General features: G+C 52.2%; 1 protein-coding gene across 1 annotated transcript in view; it reads left to right on the top strand.

The window, feature by feature from the left end:
- Positions 1-255: 255 nt before the first annotated feature.
- Positions 256-18,393, top strand: part of Pmepa1 (prostate transmembrane protein, androgen induced 1) — a 52,866-nt gene continuing 34,728 nt past the window's right edge. Inside the window, exon 1 of the mRNA XM_059259793.1 lies at positions 256-391. Coding sequence (XP_059115776.1) covers positions 295-391 — 97 coding nt within the window. The 5' untranslated portion in view covers positions 256-294. The remainder of the gene's footprint in view (positions 392-18,393) is intronic.

Here is an 18,393-nt window from a genome sequence, read left to right as displayed (position 1 = left end):
CTTGAATGAGGAGCGGGCGGCGGCGTTCGGCTGCGGATCGGCCGGCGCGCAGGCTGAGCCCGGCGGCCCCGCGCCCCGGCCGCCCGCCCGTGCCCCGCACGCCACCCGCGGCCACGGCCCGCCGCCCCGGGGTTCCCGCTCGGCGGCCGGGGGACCCAGCTCGCCCCGGGGACCTCGGCGGCGCCCCGAGCCCGCGCCGCGCCGCTCGCTGTATGCGGGGCCCGAGCCCCGCGCGCCGGCCGGAGCCGCCCCCGCGCCCCGCGCCTAGCGCCCCGCGCCGCCCGTGACCGCTTGATGGGGGTCAACGGCACCGCCGCCGCCGCCGCCGGGCAGCCCAATGTCTCCTGCGCGTGCAACTGCCAGCGCTCTTTGTTCCCCAGCATGGAGATCAGTGAGTGAGCCCTTTCCTCCCGGGACAGCTCCGTGGGATCCCCAGCCCGGGACGTCGCGATCGCGTGGGGATTCGGGGGGCGCGCGCCTGCCTCGCCCAGGCTCCCCGGCTGCGCCCGCCGCGCCCGGGGCGCGCCCTCCCGGAGGCTCGCGGCAGCTGGCGGCCGGCCCGGCTTTGTCCCGCGGCGCTGCGAGCCTGGCACGGTCCCCGCCGCGCTCGCCCCGCCCGGCCCGACTCGGACCCGGGGCTCGGCGGGGACGTCGCGCCGCGCAGGAGGGCCAGGCGGGCCGGGCCCAGGAAGTTTCCATTCCGTTTTCCCCAGGGGCCGAGGCGATGGAGCAATTAGGCTCTTTATCAACTTTGGGCCGGGGGGAGCGGGCGGGGGAAGACAGTCTAGCCCGGGAGGTGTCTGGGGCTCCTGGCATGTGTCTGGAGTGGCCGTGGGGATGCGTCCCGGGTTTCTGTGTGTCTGTAGAGTACGCTGGTCTGTCTGTCTGAGTCTCGGCGCGTCTCTGAATGTCTGTGAATTTGAGTCGTGGTCTGTGCCGGCCGTGTGTGTGTGTGTGTGTGTGTGTGTGTGTGTGTGTGTGTGTCTGAGTGTCCCTGCACCACTGGGTGTCTGATTTGGTGTGTGCGTGTGGTCGCTATGGTGTGAATCCAGCCAGATCTGTGGACCGTTTGTGTCCAGGTGTCTGAATCCAAGGCTCAGCGCTGGTGCGTCTAGCCCACCGCGGATCCCCAGTGTGTGTCATTGTGAATGTCTGTCCCGGACTCCTATAAATAGCCTCTGTCTGGATTGCTTGGCTCACTCTGGCTGGGATGGTGGTTACAAATGAGTCGAAGTTTTGGGGCAGTGTGTGTTGGGACCTCCTGGGAGGTGGGAGACCCAGGGTGGTGAGTGCCATGCTTGAGCCTCGGCCATTGTCAACATCTGAACCACCAGAAGTTGAGATCAGGAAGCATCTACTTCCTTCTGTGGCCCACCCAGGTGGCTGTTGAGTTGGTTGAAGAATTGAAACCTCACTCTTTGCCATCTGCCTTCTAATCTGCACCCTTCCCCAACTCGCTTTTTTGTTTTTTTAGTTTCTCAATGTTACCCCAAAGCATTCCAGGCAAAAGGGCACCCAGCCTTTCCCTAACCCAGACATCCTTCCTTTAGCGGAACCCAGGGGCAACTGCCACAGAACAGGGTAGTCGCTAGGTGACTCATGGGCTGGTTTCACAGGCAGCTGCTACAGTTTGTGCACACACACACCCCACCTCCAACCCCCAGTATGTACAGTAAAGCAGAAGGGGTAAAAATAACCTATGACCAGCCCCACCTGGGTCCTGGAAGCAGGCTTGGATGGTGGGTCCCCATGCCTACCTTGACTCTCTGTCTCCCAGTCTGGGATTTGAAAGCCCTGAACTGTCTGTGTCCCACTGCTCCCCAGCTTCCTTGTGCTGCCCGGAGCCAGGCGGGAGGTGTCAAGAGAGCCTGCCGAGAGCCAGTGTTTGTGGTCTTCCCTTGGTGTCAAACCCTATTGCTTCCCAGGAGCCCCTGTGTGATCTAGGGAGGTTCATGAAATTCACCGGGATGTTATTAAAATAAGTCCACACATGTCTGGGGAGAGGCTGACCGCAGTTCTGTGGATTTGCCTTTTTTCCCTCCTCACATCGCCTTGGGGGCCCTCCTACAGAAAAGAGGGACCCACTTCATATGACACCACATTCCAAAGTCTAGGCACAGTAGGACTTTGTGGTCTTGTCTTTTCTCTGCTTTATAGACTTTGAAAAACAACAAAACAAATCATTCTTAATTTGTCCCTTCGTTGAGTCAACCTTGTGCCGGTAGCATGCCGCCAAGCCTGACCACCGGTGTTCAGTCCCGGGAACCCACATGCTGAAAGGAGAGAATGGACTCATAATTGGCCCTTATAACATCTTGGTTGAGAATAAAATGGTTGAAACTCTTGGTGGTACCCATGTTCTCCCCGACTGACAGGGTTAGTGTCGGGAAAACCCCCATCACCCACCCGGGTTAGTTCAGAATTGTCCCCACATTGTGTCTGCATAGTCTATTTACTAAAAGAGAGGGTAAAACAGGGAGGGCTCACTTTAACAATGTAACAGTTTGTTGCTAGTGTTCCCTAAAAGTCTAGCTCGAGGAAGCCCTAAGGCCTGGTGTTTCCTGGAAGCCCCTGCTAGGAGGGAACACTAAGGCTGTTTTTTTTTTTTTAACCTAACAGGGTGGAAGTTCATACCTGCAAGGGCATTCTCCCCACTCGTCTAGAAGGGACTTTTAAGCCTTCCTGGGCCACAGTTCCTCACTGGAAGAGTGCACCCTGCCATTGAATCCCAAGCTACAGTCTTTGATTCTACCCCTGTGATCCAGCCGAGGCTGCAGTACTGGTGACTCCTCCCCGGACCCCTGGTCCATCTCCATTTGCATTCTTCAGCTGTCCTATGTTTCAGACCTGGGAGGGGCTGAGTGACCTTGGAGCTCTTGTGTTTCCATAGAAATGAGAGAAAGGAAGGCAGGACGCTTGACTTAAGGTCCCCAGCCCATTCTAGTTCTTGGTCGGAGTTGTTTCCCTTGGACCCCATGTCCTGCTCCTTGAGTTTGGAACTTGGGTGCCAGAGCAGACCCACCTTAAGCTTAGAGCCTAAAAGAGTTCCCTGGGAACCAACCTGAGTCCACAGCTTTGAGGAACCCACCCCTTGTTCCATATACACATTTTTCTTGGTACTTTCCACCTCTTTCCAAATCTATATCTCAAAGTGGAACCCCTGACTTTCTATTCCTGCTTTAGTCATGGCTTGCAGAGCAGGCCGATGCACACCCAGAGTACTTTCTGGACTGACTGGCTACCGAGGTCCCCCAGTCCTGACTGATTGGCTTTCATTTTGCACACATATGCACAGGCACACTCACATTCTAAATAAATGCCTAAATGTTTAAAAACATTTTTAAGTGAGGTGAGCAGCACTCGAGGACCAACACTCCTGCTTGTTCTCCGGCCTCCACAGGCATAAGCCTGTGTACCTACCTACATGTACCCACATAAGCATGCACTCACCTCCACCCCCTACGCACACACCGTTCTGAGCCCTTAGCCACTCACTCATAAGACATCCAGTTTTGCCTCTGTTGGTTTGTCTGGTGCATACCATTTGTATTTAACACTGTTTGAATCCGGGGTGACAGCCTCCAGACTGGGCCAGATCATTCTCTGTTGGGAGGGAGAGGACTGGCCCATGCAGGTGGCCTCTACCCACCAGATGCTGGTACCTCTCTCTCTTCTAGTTATGACACACAGACTGTCTCCAGATGCCCTGCTGGGAACCACTTTTGGCTTCAGCAAGACACTTGGGTGCTGGAGGGGGGCCTTTCGGAAGTCAGCCATTTGTCCTTGAAGTTGACACCTGCCACTCATCTGCTTAGCTTTATTGAGCGCCCATTATTGTACCACAGGGGGAGGAAGACGATGTCTCCTGTGGAGATGCTTTTCAGCCTGAGTCTGTTGGGTCAAGGTTCTGGCTTCAAGTCAGGAGGGTGTTTCTGGGTCCAGGGTGAATGGTGCGCATTGGACAGCATCTGCTTCCTCGTGGGCTTCTGCACTGGGACTTTTAACCCACAGGTCTCCGGCTGTCTGGGTTTTAGGTCATTAGGCAGCAAGGGAGCTGTGTGTTGTGACTGTGGTCTTGGACCAGCCGGGCCTGTTTAGTGTCTGTCAAGGTGCAAAGTAACTGTTTGTTCCTACACTTGTAGGGATGATCTCACACATGTGGGCACGAGCTTGCACGCACAGCTACTGTGCCTTGCTGCCTTCCCTCTGAGTTAGGGGGAGAACAGGGAAGTCTCCTGGTCCTACAAGTTGGACACATATTTTTTTTTTCTTGCTGTCCTTGTAAAGAGGAGAGCAAGGTGGTGTCGTTGGGGGCAGATTCGGGTGGTAAACCCAGTAAGAGACGTTGTTAGCATCCAGAGGCTTTGGGGAGGGAGTGACTGAGGCTGGCAAACCCAGAGCCCTGCCTGGCTAGGTGGCCCAGGCAACTGATTAATTTTTAAAAGTAAGGAAATGTCCTGGATGCGGATACTGGTGGAAGTCAAAGCGGGGTGCCATGTGGTGTGCCTTCTCTCTTGGGGTGTCGTCGTTCACAGGCAGGCCTGGGAGGCTGAGTCCCTCCACCTCCCTAGCATCACTTCTTTGAAGATGCCCAAAGTGAGGGCAGGAGGTCAAAGCCTCCCGTTTGCTTCCTGAAAGTCATAGCATAACACAGGTGTGGCCCACACACGTGGAGTTGTGTGTCTGTGTGTCTGTTCTCTGTGTGTCCTAGGGAACCCTGAAGAAGGTACCATGCTGCCAACCATCCCTGAGGGGCTATCTGAGGCTGGTGTAACAGGGTTGAGGGCAATCCCTGTCACCCCATGGTGCACTCAGGGAGCTGTGATGCACTCCCTTGGCCCACCGTGAGTTGGAAGCATAGCTCAGTGGTAGAGCACTGGCCTGCTGTGTGAGCGGTTGTGAGTTCCGTCTCCAGCACTACAAAATAAACACATAATGAATAGGAAGGCTTCCCCCTCCCCCAAAGCCTCCCTAAGTCACCACATGTGCATGTGCATGCGGACCAGACCTTTCAGTTACAAAGGGCCGGTGGTGAGATGCAGGTGTCAAGCTCCTAGATTGATTGACGGGTTGATTCTTTTCTGGACTGAGAGTGGAACCCACGACCTTGCCAGGCAAGGACCCTGCTACCAAACCACAGCCTCTGCCGCTCCTTGGTTCTACCTGCCTGCAGTTTTTATCTTATTTTTCCTTCTCTCACCAAGAAAACCTACAAAACTCACCCATAGACATAGTCTACCATTGAGTGACCGGTCCTGCAGAGTGGCCAAGGACCAGAGGGACAGAGAAGCCCAGAGTTGTTGCTGTCTTGCTTTCTGTCACATTTCAAAATGTGGTGTCGCAGCACCCTCTTGTACTGGAACGGGGCAAGGATCTGGAGGTCTTTGGTACAGTGGCCTCTTCTGGGCTAAGGGCGGTGGTGGGCTCAGATTAGCTGTGACTATTTTGTCCTGCCCTCTGCTGGTCCCACCCTGGCATTCTGCCTCATTAGAAAGCTTTTACCAAGGGCAGGTTTCCCCATCCTCAGACCAGCTGGGAATGTTGGAATCCACAGGCCCACCTGGGAGGCTGACCTTGAATGTGGGTAATTGAATATTGGTGTCATAATCCTGTCTTTGCCAGGCCCACCGCAGACAGAGCTGGCGGAAACCCCAGCATGCCTGCCCTGGCGCAGGAGGCGCAGACAGTGTCTTAGGGCTTGCCAGCAGGGGTCTCTTAATCTGGGCAGCTTTGGGGCCCAGATGCTGGGGCAGAGGCAGTGGGGAGGCACAAACTTGAGCCGTGAAATCAACGCTACCCTGAGACATCCAGATACTCACTGGGTCCAGTTCGAAGACTGGTGCCTAGGGGCAGATAAGAGGCCCACAGTTTGGGAAGTCAGGGTCCACACTTTGCTTCAGTACAAAGGCCTGGTCTTCAGTGCCCTGCTGGTGATATGGGAGGAATGGAGCCTCTGGTTTATTTCTCCCTGCCTTCTTCCCAAAGTGAGCTGCGCCCCTTCAGGAAGCCATGGCAACCCAGAGCACTGACAGCCTCGTTTTCCCATCCAGTGACACTACAAAGCTAAACCCTGACACCTTGGGTAGGGGAAGGGTGGGGGTCTCACCAGGGTCTTGTTAGTCACTGGCAGAAACCACTGTCACCAGGCTGAGGAAAATTCCCAGGGCAGCTTGCGCATAGCATGGCTTCAGCCCCATGGGCGGAGAGGGGGGGTTGGAACCTGCAAAAGTTTGGGGCGTCAGCTTTCTGGGAGCTGCAGAGTGCCTTCCCTCTGTTCCCAGGGTGACTGGTAGATGTTTACTTCCTTTCCTTTTACTGGTTGGATCTGGAAGAGATTTTTGTGTGCCAGGTACTAGTGACGAATATTTTCCCCCTCAGTCTTAGAAACAGCCCTGTGAGATTGCTCCTGCCACTCTGCAGAGAGAAAAATGGGATCTGAGAGGAGAAGCCTTTGGTCCCAGGTCACACAGCCAGGACCTCATGCTCAGCCGAGACTCCAACCTAAGTCCCTGGTGCTCACACTTAACGCATTTTCTACCTCCCACACCACATCCCGTGCTCTCTGCAAAGGTTCGTAGCCCTAAGATTGCAAGCCTCTGTTGTATTATTTGATGGTCAAGAGTGCTAGTCAGTCAGCTGCCGCAGTAAGCTGCTAGGACCATTCCACTTGGCCAGGCCTCAACATCCCTGGAAGTGTGTTTGCCCGGTGGGCTGTATGGGGAGCCAGAGTCTTTTCTGTGATACCAGCACCAGCATGTGTTACCGCTGAGTTTGACACCGGACTGACAAATGTCCCCAGAGGGACCAAATCCAGACATTATTGGGGACATCACAGGACACAGAACGCCTTCTGGCATTTAATAGCATTTGTCCCACGCTTGTGCCCTGTGTCATTCAGGTGATGTGACAGTTGGGAATGGTACAATAGCTGCTGAATGTTCCATTGAAGAGCCTAGCCGGAAGGCGTGAGCCAGTCCTGGGGCTGAGGAGATCAGGAAAGCCGTGACTGGGCGTCAGTCCCCTCTCTTTGAACCTTCACACCTGACCTGGGGGCCACTCGATGATGGTGTCTGTTTTGCTGGTCGCCCATCTCAGAGGGGCTGCGGCCCGTGTCTGTTCGTTGTAATACCCCCCAAGCCTGGCGGGGAACGTTGGTTAGGCAGGGTGGGAGGACATACAGAGTGATACTCTGTAAAAAGTGGCAGATGCTGGGGTCTGTTCATGATACCCGTCATCCCAAATAGTCACTGATTCCTATTAATCAGTGTCAGGAGAGTCTGTGTTGGCCCCTGAAGTTTCTAGGAGCTGAGGTGTTTATTCCTGCCTGTTTGAAAATGCAGGCTTCTAAAATATTCCAGGCAGATCAGGATGTGGTCAAGGTACAGGCTTTGAAGACCTTCAGTTTTGAGGCAAGTTTGAGACCCCTCCTGTGTCCCCTCTTACCCCTCTGTAATATGGAGGGAGGCACGACGCCCACTTTGTGGGGTTGTGAAGACAGTTCCTGAGCTATACGCTCCCAGGCACAATTATTTCTAACGCTCAGAAGTCCCTAGTCTTGGGGGCAGGAAGCTGTACCCTCGCCTCCTCCCCACCGACTCAGAGATGTCAAAGCTGAGTCAAGGTGCAGGAGCTGAAATCAGCACCGTGCCTTCCCACCACAGCCAGACGTCTCCCAACCTGGGGCTAACCGGCCACTGTCGCTGCAGTCCCACTCAAGGTTTCAGACTGACAAAAAACGATACCGTCTCCTACATGAAGACCCTGGGAGAGGAGAGCCGCTGACCTCCTAGGGCAGTGCGGGTGGAGTTGGTTTCTGCCCAGTGTGGCTGGACCAAAGTTTTGGACCTGGGCCTGGTGGCTCACATCTTTAATCCCAGCACTCAGGAGGCAGAAGATGTTGGATCTCTTGTGAGTTGGAGGAAAGTTTTGGGCCATTGTGACTTACTCAAGGGGTTAAGTGGTGATCCCAAACACTACCACTGAGCTACATTCACCAGCCCTTTAAAAAAAAAAAGTCTGATTTGGAGACAGGATCTCACTGAGTTGCCCAAGGTGTAGTCGCCTTGTAGCCTAGACCTGCTTTGAACTTGTGATCTTTCTGCCTTAGCCTCCTGAGGAACTAGGATGATAGTCCTGTGCCATCAGGATTAGCTTTCTCCTAGGTATTTGGTTCTCACAGATGCAGGAACAAGAACCTTCTGGTTCCTCTGTCACTGGGGGAATGTCACCATCTGCTTCCCCTCTTCCCCTTGGTAGTAACACTGGATTCCCCCAGGGATGGACAGGCACAGCCCAGATCTGGAAAGTCACATGGCCCAGGTTTAGAGAAACTGCCGAATCTTGCCCGTCCCCAGGACACATATTTGTGGTGGCAGTAGCTGTGCTTAGCCCCGACTGAGCAGGTAGGACCCGTGATTGATACTGGTATAGAGCTGGACAACAGACAGATAACCAGCAGGAAAGTGTGTGGGTTTGTGCTGGCCACCAGTTTTCCCATAGCTTCCGGGAGTATGGGGGCAGTGTTCTGTAAAGGGACATGCTAGGGTCTGCCTGTGACCGCTGTCACCTCTCCTGATATCCATAGTTTCTCATTCATTTATCAGGGCTGCGAGAGTTCTGTTGGTCCGTAAAGGATCTAGGGTAAGGTGTTCCTCCTTGGCTTTGAGAGGGCACGGTAGAAGTGACGGATCCAGGTATGGGTTTGTGTGGGCATCTAGGTTCAACACGGTACAGATGCACAGTACAGAAATACAAGGACAAACTTGGAGAAATCTGTTTTCACCTTATACCCTGTGGTCCCAGGAGTTTGAAGTCAGGGCTTTAAAGCTTGGTGGCAAGGAGTCCCTTTACCTGCTGAGCCATCTGACCGGCCCTCACACACGTATCTTCCTGTGTGTAAAATAGTCCTTAAAGCATTATAATGTATATATACAAACATATGCATATGTTGTCTGTTTCAAAGTGTATGAATCCCCCCACCAGGGGTTTCTATGGAATCCCTTCCTTGGTTTCCACCAGGCCTGAGCCTTCCTTCAGCTCAAATTGCCTTAAGCTTTGGCCGGTAAAGTCAGCTTCCAGGCTGTCCTAGGCAGAAGGGCAGTGAAAAGCCACATCCATTTTTCAGCAAATTTGGGCAAAACAATCTGTCCTTCCCCTGAGAGGTCTTTCAGTCCCAGCAGTCGTGGCTACCTGGTCACCCACTACCCACTGAGACTAGACTCTGAGAGGCGCCAGGAACCCACTTGCCCCGATTCCCTCAAAGCACCATCCAGGCCACGGTGCCCCACAGGACAGAGCTCTCTGCCGGTCTCCAGCCACAGGGCCTTTGATGCACTGCTCTTGCCTTGCTGTGGCTTCTGCTGTTGTGAGAGCCGCCTAGTTCCTGTGCTGAAGTGATTAGAGAAGTCATTGTTAGGTTCTTCAACAAGAAGTGCTTAGTGAATGGCGTCGGGGTGACAGTGCCAGTGCCAGGTGGGACTCTGCCTGGGAGCCGGAGACAGGTGGAAGATAAAATTAATTCTCCCAAATCAGGACCCCAATAAGGTGGGCCACCCTTGACGCAGGGACTGCAAATACATGGACTGCAAAAGCTTTTTCGTGAGATTCTAATCCCAGCCCATGGGCTGACTCTCTGAAGACCCCTTTTCTAACGGACAGGCTCTAAGGTAATGATTCTTTGATCTAAACCTCCTCCTATGGGTAGTGACTGAGATGGCATGTTAGAATTTGGTGGCTGGGTGCTTAGCCTTCCAACCAGAGAAAGGCTGTCTCTGAGTTTTGCCAGTATGTCTATACTTGCTCAGACTTTATAGCAAAGTTCTGAGTTCCCCCCACACTCCAGGTGGCTGCCTGCTCACCCACAGAACTTAAGGGTTAGATGGTGAAAAGGGAGAAGACTCCCCAAACCTGAAAGCCCTCCGGAATGTGCACATGCACTCCCATTTTGCAAGTCCCTAGCTCCCTAGTTGGTGAGCTTCATCTGGTCATGACTCTAATTGCCTTTCCACAAACAATTTAGTCGGTAATAATTCTGTGAACCTATGAATCAACTTTGCGCAAACACCCTGAGTAATTTCTTTGTTCTTTTCTTTCTACTTTGTAATTGGTGTCTGCAAAAGCCAAAGGTTTGGTCTTGTGGAAGACATGATTCATTTATTGGTGTCTGTGCCTCCTCCTTATCGTTCAGTCACTTGGGAATGCAGTCATGGTGAGCCACTGGTGATTCATGGGAGGCCGAGCTCAGTGGCCCTGGGGTCACGGCCATAGGAGAGAACTGTTTCTCTAATCTATTTATGGGATGGGTAGGAGATGAGGGATGTCGGAACCCAGCTTTGAACGGTGCTGTTGTCTTAGCGAGGATGGTGGACACTCACTAAATGTGTTCTTAAGTGTGGATCTGGCGCTCTGTGCAGTCTGTGAAAGAAGTCACTATCCCTGCCTGCCCCACTTCTCTGACTGTAATTATTAGATGTCTACTGTGGTGGGGTCCTTGCAAGTTCACGTGTGCATGTGAACTTGCACACGGTGCTATTGCTGTCTAATTTTACGAGTTGCTTTGGGCTCTAGATTAAAATGGTCACTTTGGTCCCATCTAGGAGATAATTAGAGCCGTTTGCCACGTGGCCCAGAGATGTAATTTATACAGCCAGCTTCCGATGCCCTGAATCGAGGCTCCAAGTATAACTTCAGATCCAAGGGTTGATAATTACCTGAGTATTTCTCTCTCTCCCTATGTGATTTCTTTGCTGGCTGATTTCCTCTCATGAATTCTAATCCACACAGCTTCTCGCTGGGTCACCCACTCTGTGCAGTGTATATTCCTGGCTTGGGTTTTCTCAAGTCCACAGCTCCTAGGCCAGACCAGGCACGGAGCACATCAGCAATGTCTGTCAAGTTATTGGCCTGGTAGCATGAGACTTGCTGGTGACTTTATTGACCTGCTTTGTGACTTTCAAAGTATAGATCTGGACTGTCTAGTACCTCCCATTCGATTAAGTACTCCACTTGCTGCTCCTGGCAGACATTGCTAATCAATTGTAGCATTTTGCTGGGCTCAGATCCTTACCCAAGTGGTGCTCCTGATGTGCTCTTGAGTGGGTTTAAGCAGTGATGTCATTGGTGCTCCAGGGTCGTGCCGAGCCGTGGAGGCTGCAGAGTCCTGGCAGGACAAGGGATTGCTCCCTCTAGAAGCCACCAGGCCTTTTGACTGACCTCCCCTTGTCAATGGAGTCTCCTGTGCCACTTATCAACTCACAGGCTGCCCTTTGCTGAGTCCCTCCCTGCAGGTGACATAGCTTTACTTTCAGCTCTTAGGTCTTCCAGACCCCTGATATATATTAGAGACCTGGAGTAAGATACCATCAGGTGAAACGATCCCCTGATAACACTTTGCCTTTCTTTGAACCAGTGTCCCACGCCTGAGCCCACAGAGGTTTCTGTTTCATCTTGCCTGCTTCTCCCACAGATGTTGAGTTCCACCCTTTACAGTCTAGAGAGACGCTTGAGGGCTTTGCTCTGGAATAGACTCAGATGCCTGGGCTGGGGTGAGGGGGGTGGAGAGCTTCAGAAATAAGATCGAGAAAGGGGAGACCCTGGGAGAACAACCCTGACATCTCACCGCTCTGTCTGCTTGGAGGTTCTAGGCACTCCCTCCACAGTGAGTGGTGGCTTTTTAAACCCTAGCAGTGGCAGATGCTCACAGCACTTGGCACGCCCCGCCTCATTAATCCTCATGGCAACCTCAGTGCACACGAGGAGGCGGAGCCAAGTCACTTGCCAAAGATCACTCAGCACAGAGTTGCAAGGCAGATTTGAACCTGGGCTGGAGGATCCCAAAGCTGGGCTCCGCTTGCCCAGGCAGAGCCAAACTTTAGAGACACCTGTCCTTGTGTCAGGGGTGTGGCTGATTTGAGGCCTCTCTCTCCCTTCGCCCTCGCTGACTTTTCCAGCTGTGTCTCCCTCCGTGTGTCCCTTTTGGCTGGCTGGGGAAAGCTTCCCCCTCCGCCACACCCTTCCCTTGGAAGGGTCACTGAGCCAGCGGGCAGTGATCCCTGTGGCTCGAAGCAGGAGAGAACAGGAACTGTCCGGTATTGGGTTGCAGCTGGAGGAAAAGGGGTCACTGTGACCCATAGGGTGCTGGGGACAGAGCGGAGAGGGAATCTCCCTGGAGCAGCCGGCAAGGTGCCTGCAAGTCTATCCTGAAAGTTCAGAGCTGTGGAGAAGCAGGACCCGGAGTCCGGCCTTTCCCCTCCCCCCTCCCCTCTTCCCTCCCCCCCTCCCTCCTTCCTTCCCTCCCTCCCTCTCTCCCTCCCTCTCTCCCTCCCTTATCTTCTCCCTCTCCTTAGCTTCCTTCTCTGTCAGAGTCTGTGAAGGCTCTAGCCGCCTCTGCAGACTAAACTCCTTGGGAGAGGGGGGTGGGCAGACTCCAGCCTGAGCCCCTGCTGTGATACTCATCAGGGCGGGAAGTAGAGATACCAGAATGTTGGGTTGGCCAGGTTGTCTCTCTCAAGGCCCCTATCCCTCTTGCTCTGCACCTGTCTCCAGAGGCTGTGTGGCTGTGGGTCCCACGGCCCTACACTCACTGCCCTTGTCAGCTATGGCACACAGCCTCGTGACTCTGAGACCCTGATGCTGCAGTGTGGGTGACCCAGGGAGCAGCCACTTCGGACAAGGCAGAGGGGCTTCAAGAGCCAGGCTGCACCCCAGGGAATGAGCTCAGTAGATTTCTAGATGAGAGACACTTTACAGCCTGCATCTGAGCCCCATGCCTGAGGCCAAGGCCTCCATCTCCATCTCAACCTGGGGGACTCGCAGGGCAGAGCCCTTGTGGTCATGGTAGGTTTGGCACTTCCGGGACCACGTGACTCCAAAAGTCACAGGTCGCAGCCGGGAGCACCTGTCTGTGCCCGCCTCACCTGGCCTGCATGCCTCTGCAGGGAATGAGGATGTGGGTGACCCCAGACAGGTGTGAGTCATGTCTTAAGGAAGCGGTTACTCAGAGGTGGTGAACTCAGAAGCTACTGTGCTCCCAGACAGCCTAGACCACAGGATGGAGCTGCCTGTCTTGTGGGGGTTGGGCTGGGGCGTGGCTGTCCAAGCAGATAGTCCAAGGAACTTGAGAGGAGTGATTCTGACAGACTAAGATCCCCTTCCAACATTCTACTCCAGCGTTCCCTGGGGAGGAAAAGACAGTGACACAGTGGCCTCAAAGTCAGGGTACGTGGCTTCAGATGTGTGGCTCTCAGACCTCAACTTATCACCTGGGAAATGGATGTGTTGGTTTGTCCCACCGTCTATAGGGCTGTGTAGACAGCATGCAACTTGTGCCTGGTGGATGCGAGGCACGGTGTTATATGCTACCCCTCGGGGGCCCCTAAATCCATTTTACAGATGGAGAAACTGAGGCTCAGGGGAGAAGAGCAAGTGGCTGCTGATTGCCTGGGCTGGCTCTAGAAGCTTTCAGGTATCTACCCAACCAAGAAAGTCTCCATAGGCCTTCAGAGACGTGACAGCCTGGTCCCCTGGAGAAGCTTTCGGTCAATGTTATCTACGCTTAACAGGTCTGTGCTGGGGGGGGGGGAGGTTTCTTGTTAGGTGTGGGCAAGGAAAACATGGTCCACACTGTCCTGACTTCATGAGGCTCCATGTTTAAGGAAAGGCTAAAGGGTTAAAAGGAGTGGAGAGCTGGGCGTGAGGCCCAGTTGGTAGAGCACTTGCCTATTATATGGTCCTGAGTTCAGTTCCCAGCGCTGAGAAAAAGAATCTACTTGTGGGCAGGGACTGTAGAGATACAGTTAATGTTGAGGCTTATGACCATGATGATATGTGGGTAGGAAAAACAATTTCAAAAGGTTTGAGCAATGTTAGATGTTTTGGATGTGGAAAGCAAGGACATTTGAAAAGGGATTGTAAACAGGTCATTCCTAGAAATAATGTTTCTTCAAGGAACACTGGCAACAGAATGCCCCTTCCTTCTGGAGTATGCAGAAGGTGTGGTAACAGAAAACACTGGACCAACGAATGTAGATCAACAAGGGACAGACAGGGTAATCCTCTGCCTCAAGTTTCGGGAAACTCCCAGAGGGGCCTCAGGCAGGCCCCCACAGTAAATCCAGTTCAAACCTTTCCTGCAGTTGTAGAGGAAACCCCTACTCAAAGCAACTAAATAACCAAATGTCTATAGGAATAAATCATGTTAGTCGAGATGATGAAACAGAGAAAATAGGGAATTCAGAAAAAAACATAAAGAAAATTTTTTGGCAAACTTCTATTAATGAACAAAGACCAAAACTAACAATAAAAATAAATGGTGTTTTGTTGTCTGGTCTGGTAGACACAGGTGCTGACATTACCATAATTGCACCAGAATTTTGGCATCCAACTTGGCCTCTTCAGGAGGTAAACGTTCAACTGTTAGGAATTGGGACATTATCTCGAGTGAAACAAAGTGCAAGATGGCTTGAATGTATAGGTCCAGAAGGACAGAAAGGAAAATTAAAACCATATATGGCTAACATAGCTATGAACCTGTGGGGTCGAGATTTGTTACAACAATGGAATACTCAGATTAATATCCCTCCAATCTCAGAAACAAATCATAAATTAGTACATGTTTCTGAGAGAAATATTAAAAGATATTATTCTAATGAGTGCTCACCAGCCATCCATGTCATACAAGAACAGGGCACAACTGATAATTTTTCAAAAACACCAACAGCTCTACCTTTAAAATGGTCAACAGATAAGCCTGTATGGGTTCAGCAATGGCCTTTAACAACAGAGAAACTCCAGGCTTTACAAGAGCTGGTGGAAGAACAGTTAAATGCTCATCATATTGAAGAATCAACCAGCCCTTGGAATTCTCCTGTATTTGTTGTTAAAAAGAAATCTGGTAAATGGAGAATGGTAACAGACCTTAGAGCAATTAACAAAGTAATTCAGCCAATGGGCTCTTTACAATCTGGAATTCCTTTGCCTACTCTGTTACCAAAAGGATGACCTCTCATAGTTATTGATTTAAAAGACTGTTTCTTTTCAATACCGTTACAAGAAAAAGACAGAGAAAGATTTGCTTTCACAGTGCCTACTTATAATAATTCTCAACCGGTTAAAAGATTTCAATGGAGGGTTCTCCCACAGGGAATGTTGAATAGCCCAACTTTGTGCCATTATTTTGTAAAACAGCCATTAGAAGTGGTACGTAAAAAATTTCCTAAATGTATAATTTATCATTATATGGATGATATTTTATTAGCTGACTCAAATGCAGATACTTTAGAAAGAATGTTTGAAGAAGTAAAGAAAATTTTGCCTTGCTGGGGTTTACAAATTGCTCCTGAAAAGATACAAAGAGGAGATTCTATTAATTATTTAGGATATAAAATAGAACTTCAAAAAATTAGACCTCAAAAGGTGCAAATTAGGAGAGGTAGGACCACTGCAGGAGGAAGGGTAAGGTTTTAGCTCTTAGCTCTGACCTCTTGGCTTTCTTCTTTGCATTGGTTCTGTGTTTCTTATTTAATAAGAAGGTTGGTTACATCTACACTGTAGCTCAGATAAGAGTGCTTGCCTAGCATGCTCGAAGCCCTGGGTAGGCTGGGTGTGGTGTAGTGTTGCACCTCGTAGCCTGGCACACGACGGGCAGGAGGATCAGAAGTTCAAAGTCATCCTCCGCTACATAGGGAGCTTGAGGCTAGCTTGGGCTACACGAGACCCTGTCTCAAAGCAAAACAAAACAAAAAGCAACCAAGTAATGCGAATTGTTTTTTCCAGTTGGGAAATATTAAGCAATTTTAATTCCTTTCACAGGATATTTGGAAATGGCAAACATTGTGAAGGCTGTGAGTGACATATGGGAGCCATGTCCAGGATGCCAAGCCCTTCCTGGTCTTTTAGAAGCACCTACATTAAGCCCAGCACATGGGAGGCAGAGGCAGGCGGTTCTCTGTGGTTCAAGGCCACCTGGGGCTACCTAGGAAAACCCTGTCTGAAAGTGTAGAACTTGGCAGAAGCAGGGCTCCCCTTTAAAAGGAAGTTTTGCTATTTGGTCTTCTATGGTCAGGTCACCCAGCCATGAGAAAAGTCAAGGTCACCAGTTCAGATCCCAGGGGTATGGTTGTGATTTGTGTCTGTGCTTCATGAAGGAGGGAGTTTAGTGGTCCATGCAGATGTGGATGGTGTGGGACTTCCCTCACCTGCAGAGGGACAGGGAAAGCACAGGCTTCCTACAGATGCTTGGGGTCACCTTAAATCTCAGGGTACCACAGCAGGCTTTCACTGCACCCTTAGGGTCCATGGACCCTACCATGTGGCCTCACCATAACCGCCCCCAAAACAGGGCTGTGTAAAACCCCAAGTGTTCCTCTCTCTGGAGTAGAAAAAGAAGTCTTATGTTCATTGTGCTGGGGTCTGAGTGGCTTCGTGGTTGGCAAATGTGACTTGCTGAATGGGCCTCCTTGATCAAGGGAGGCCCATTAGGAAGAAGTGAAGCAGAGGTCTGCATGGCCCTGGGCTCCCCACCGTTACTTTGAACCTGATCTTCAGATCCCCTTTCTGTGGGGACAGCATCAGCCAGCCTAGACTCAGGTTGTGCAGGTTTTCCCCAGCCAAGTGTCAGATCCTGCACTCCAGTCCAGACCCAGAAGAGCACCCAGGCAGGCAACAGGCATCCCAGCCCTTGTGGGAGTTCCCACACTTCCTCACCTCCCTGCTCATCCTGTGCTGGCCTCTGCCCTGACTACCTGTCTAGGAATTTTTATTGCAGCCCACGGGGGCACTGAGGCTGGCTGGCTGGAATGCTGGCATGCCTGGGTCTGGCAGGCGTGGGGCCGACTTTGGATAGGCAGATGTTGGCTAAGGGCCCCTGGCTTGCTCCCAGGCCCAGTCGGGGCATCCTGGGTGTGCTGCTCAGGGCTTGTCTGGGTATTGTGACACTGCTTCGTGCTTTGATTTTTGGCTTGTGGATTCTGATTTCAGTTTGTTTAACCACATACAGGAGAATGGTGATCTTGGAGGTCGTGCTGAATAGCTGACCACAGTAAGCTTTGAAGTCCAACAGCTGCCGTTAGGCAGCCCCTTGTGTTCTTGAGACGCAACTGAGCATCATGTATGCAGGGGTGCCTGGCTCTGCCATTTCTGATAGGACTCCGTGTCAAGGGTTCCCTCCTACCAGCGAGGACACTGACGACGCTTGGGAGGTTCTTTTGTTAGACCCTGTGCCTGGTAGGTGGTCGGGTCCCCACAGCCCGGTCCCAGCACCCTCTTGTATTTGCAAGAGTGGGCTGTGTGCTTGGTCAGTGGACAGTCCCAGCTTGGGTTGACCTTGACCGTCAGTGTTGGTCTGGAATAGAGATGGTGGCTCATGACATCTTGGAGAAGATGACTCTCTAGCCCGGAGTGCTGACAGAAACTCAGGCTCCAGAACCTCCCTGTCCTAGAACCTGCTGCTGGCCAGAGGTGCTGAGCCAGTGTTTCAGAACAGACCTTTCTTTCCTTCTCCACCTAAGAGTCCATCCCCCTGCCACAGGCCTTGTGTGGTCTGGTCCCTTTGAAGGGACTTGTGCTGTCTGAACAAGGCCAGGTATCGGGTCCCAGACACCGGTGAACTCCACAGCTCCGTGATTTCACAAGGACCCGCTGCTCTAAACAGAGCCAGGCCCTGCCTGCTGAAGTCCTTATCAGGCGAGGGAATGCCCACTGAGCCCCTGGGGAGCAATTGAGTCCTAAGATAGAGGTACCATTGGGTCATTGTTGGAGCTAAATAAAGGGCTTGAGTCTGTCTCCACCCAAGGAGAATGTCCCTTCAGAGGCAGCATCCTTGTCTGTAAAATGGGGCAGTTCTTGTCAGAGTCCTGGGAGGATTAGATGAAGCGAATGTGTGGCTTGGTGCTGGGCACCTTGTGCCTCAAGAAATGAGTCTGTTTTGTTAAGCTGGGGATTGGACTGAAGGAGAAATGGAGAATGTTGGAGAGGTCTCTAACTTCAGGGGGGAAAGATGCTAGGAAGGGTTCAGAGGTGTGAACAGGAGTTCTTCCTAGGGAGAAACAGGTTTCGTGAGGTTGCAGGCCTGCACCCTTCCCAGTCATGTTAGGATTCCTTTGTCCCCATTTGTTCAAGACTGTGTGAGGGGGGTGACGCACCCAAGCTCTGGGGTTAGTGAGGTAGCATGGCTGGCCCCTGCCTACGTGATGGTAGGTAGGTTTTTTTTTTTTTTTTTTTTTCTCCACTGGGAGCAGAGGGGATAGCAGGAGCACCTCTTCAGTTTCCCATGAAGGGTAGAGACCACCTGTGAGTAACAGTCCCAACCCTACCCTAACCCCAGGGGGAGGAGCTTGCATCAGCAAGGGAAGGGCCCACAAGGCAGCAGACAGCTCTTCAGAAGGCTGCCCTGGGCTA

This window comes from Peromyscus eremicus, chromosome 4 (assembly GCF_949786415.1).
Source record: "Peromyscus eremicus chromosome 4, PerEre_H2_v1, whole genome shotgun sequence".
NCBI lineage: Eukaryota > Metazoa > Chordata > Mammalia > Rodentia > Cricetidae > Peromyscus > Peromyscus eremicus.
Note: the sequence above shows the minus strand (reverse complement) of the source record. Positions and strands in the feature narration are given on the sequence as shown.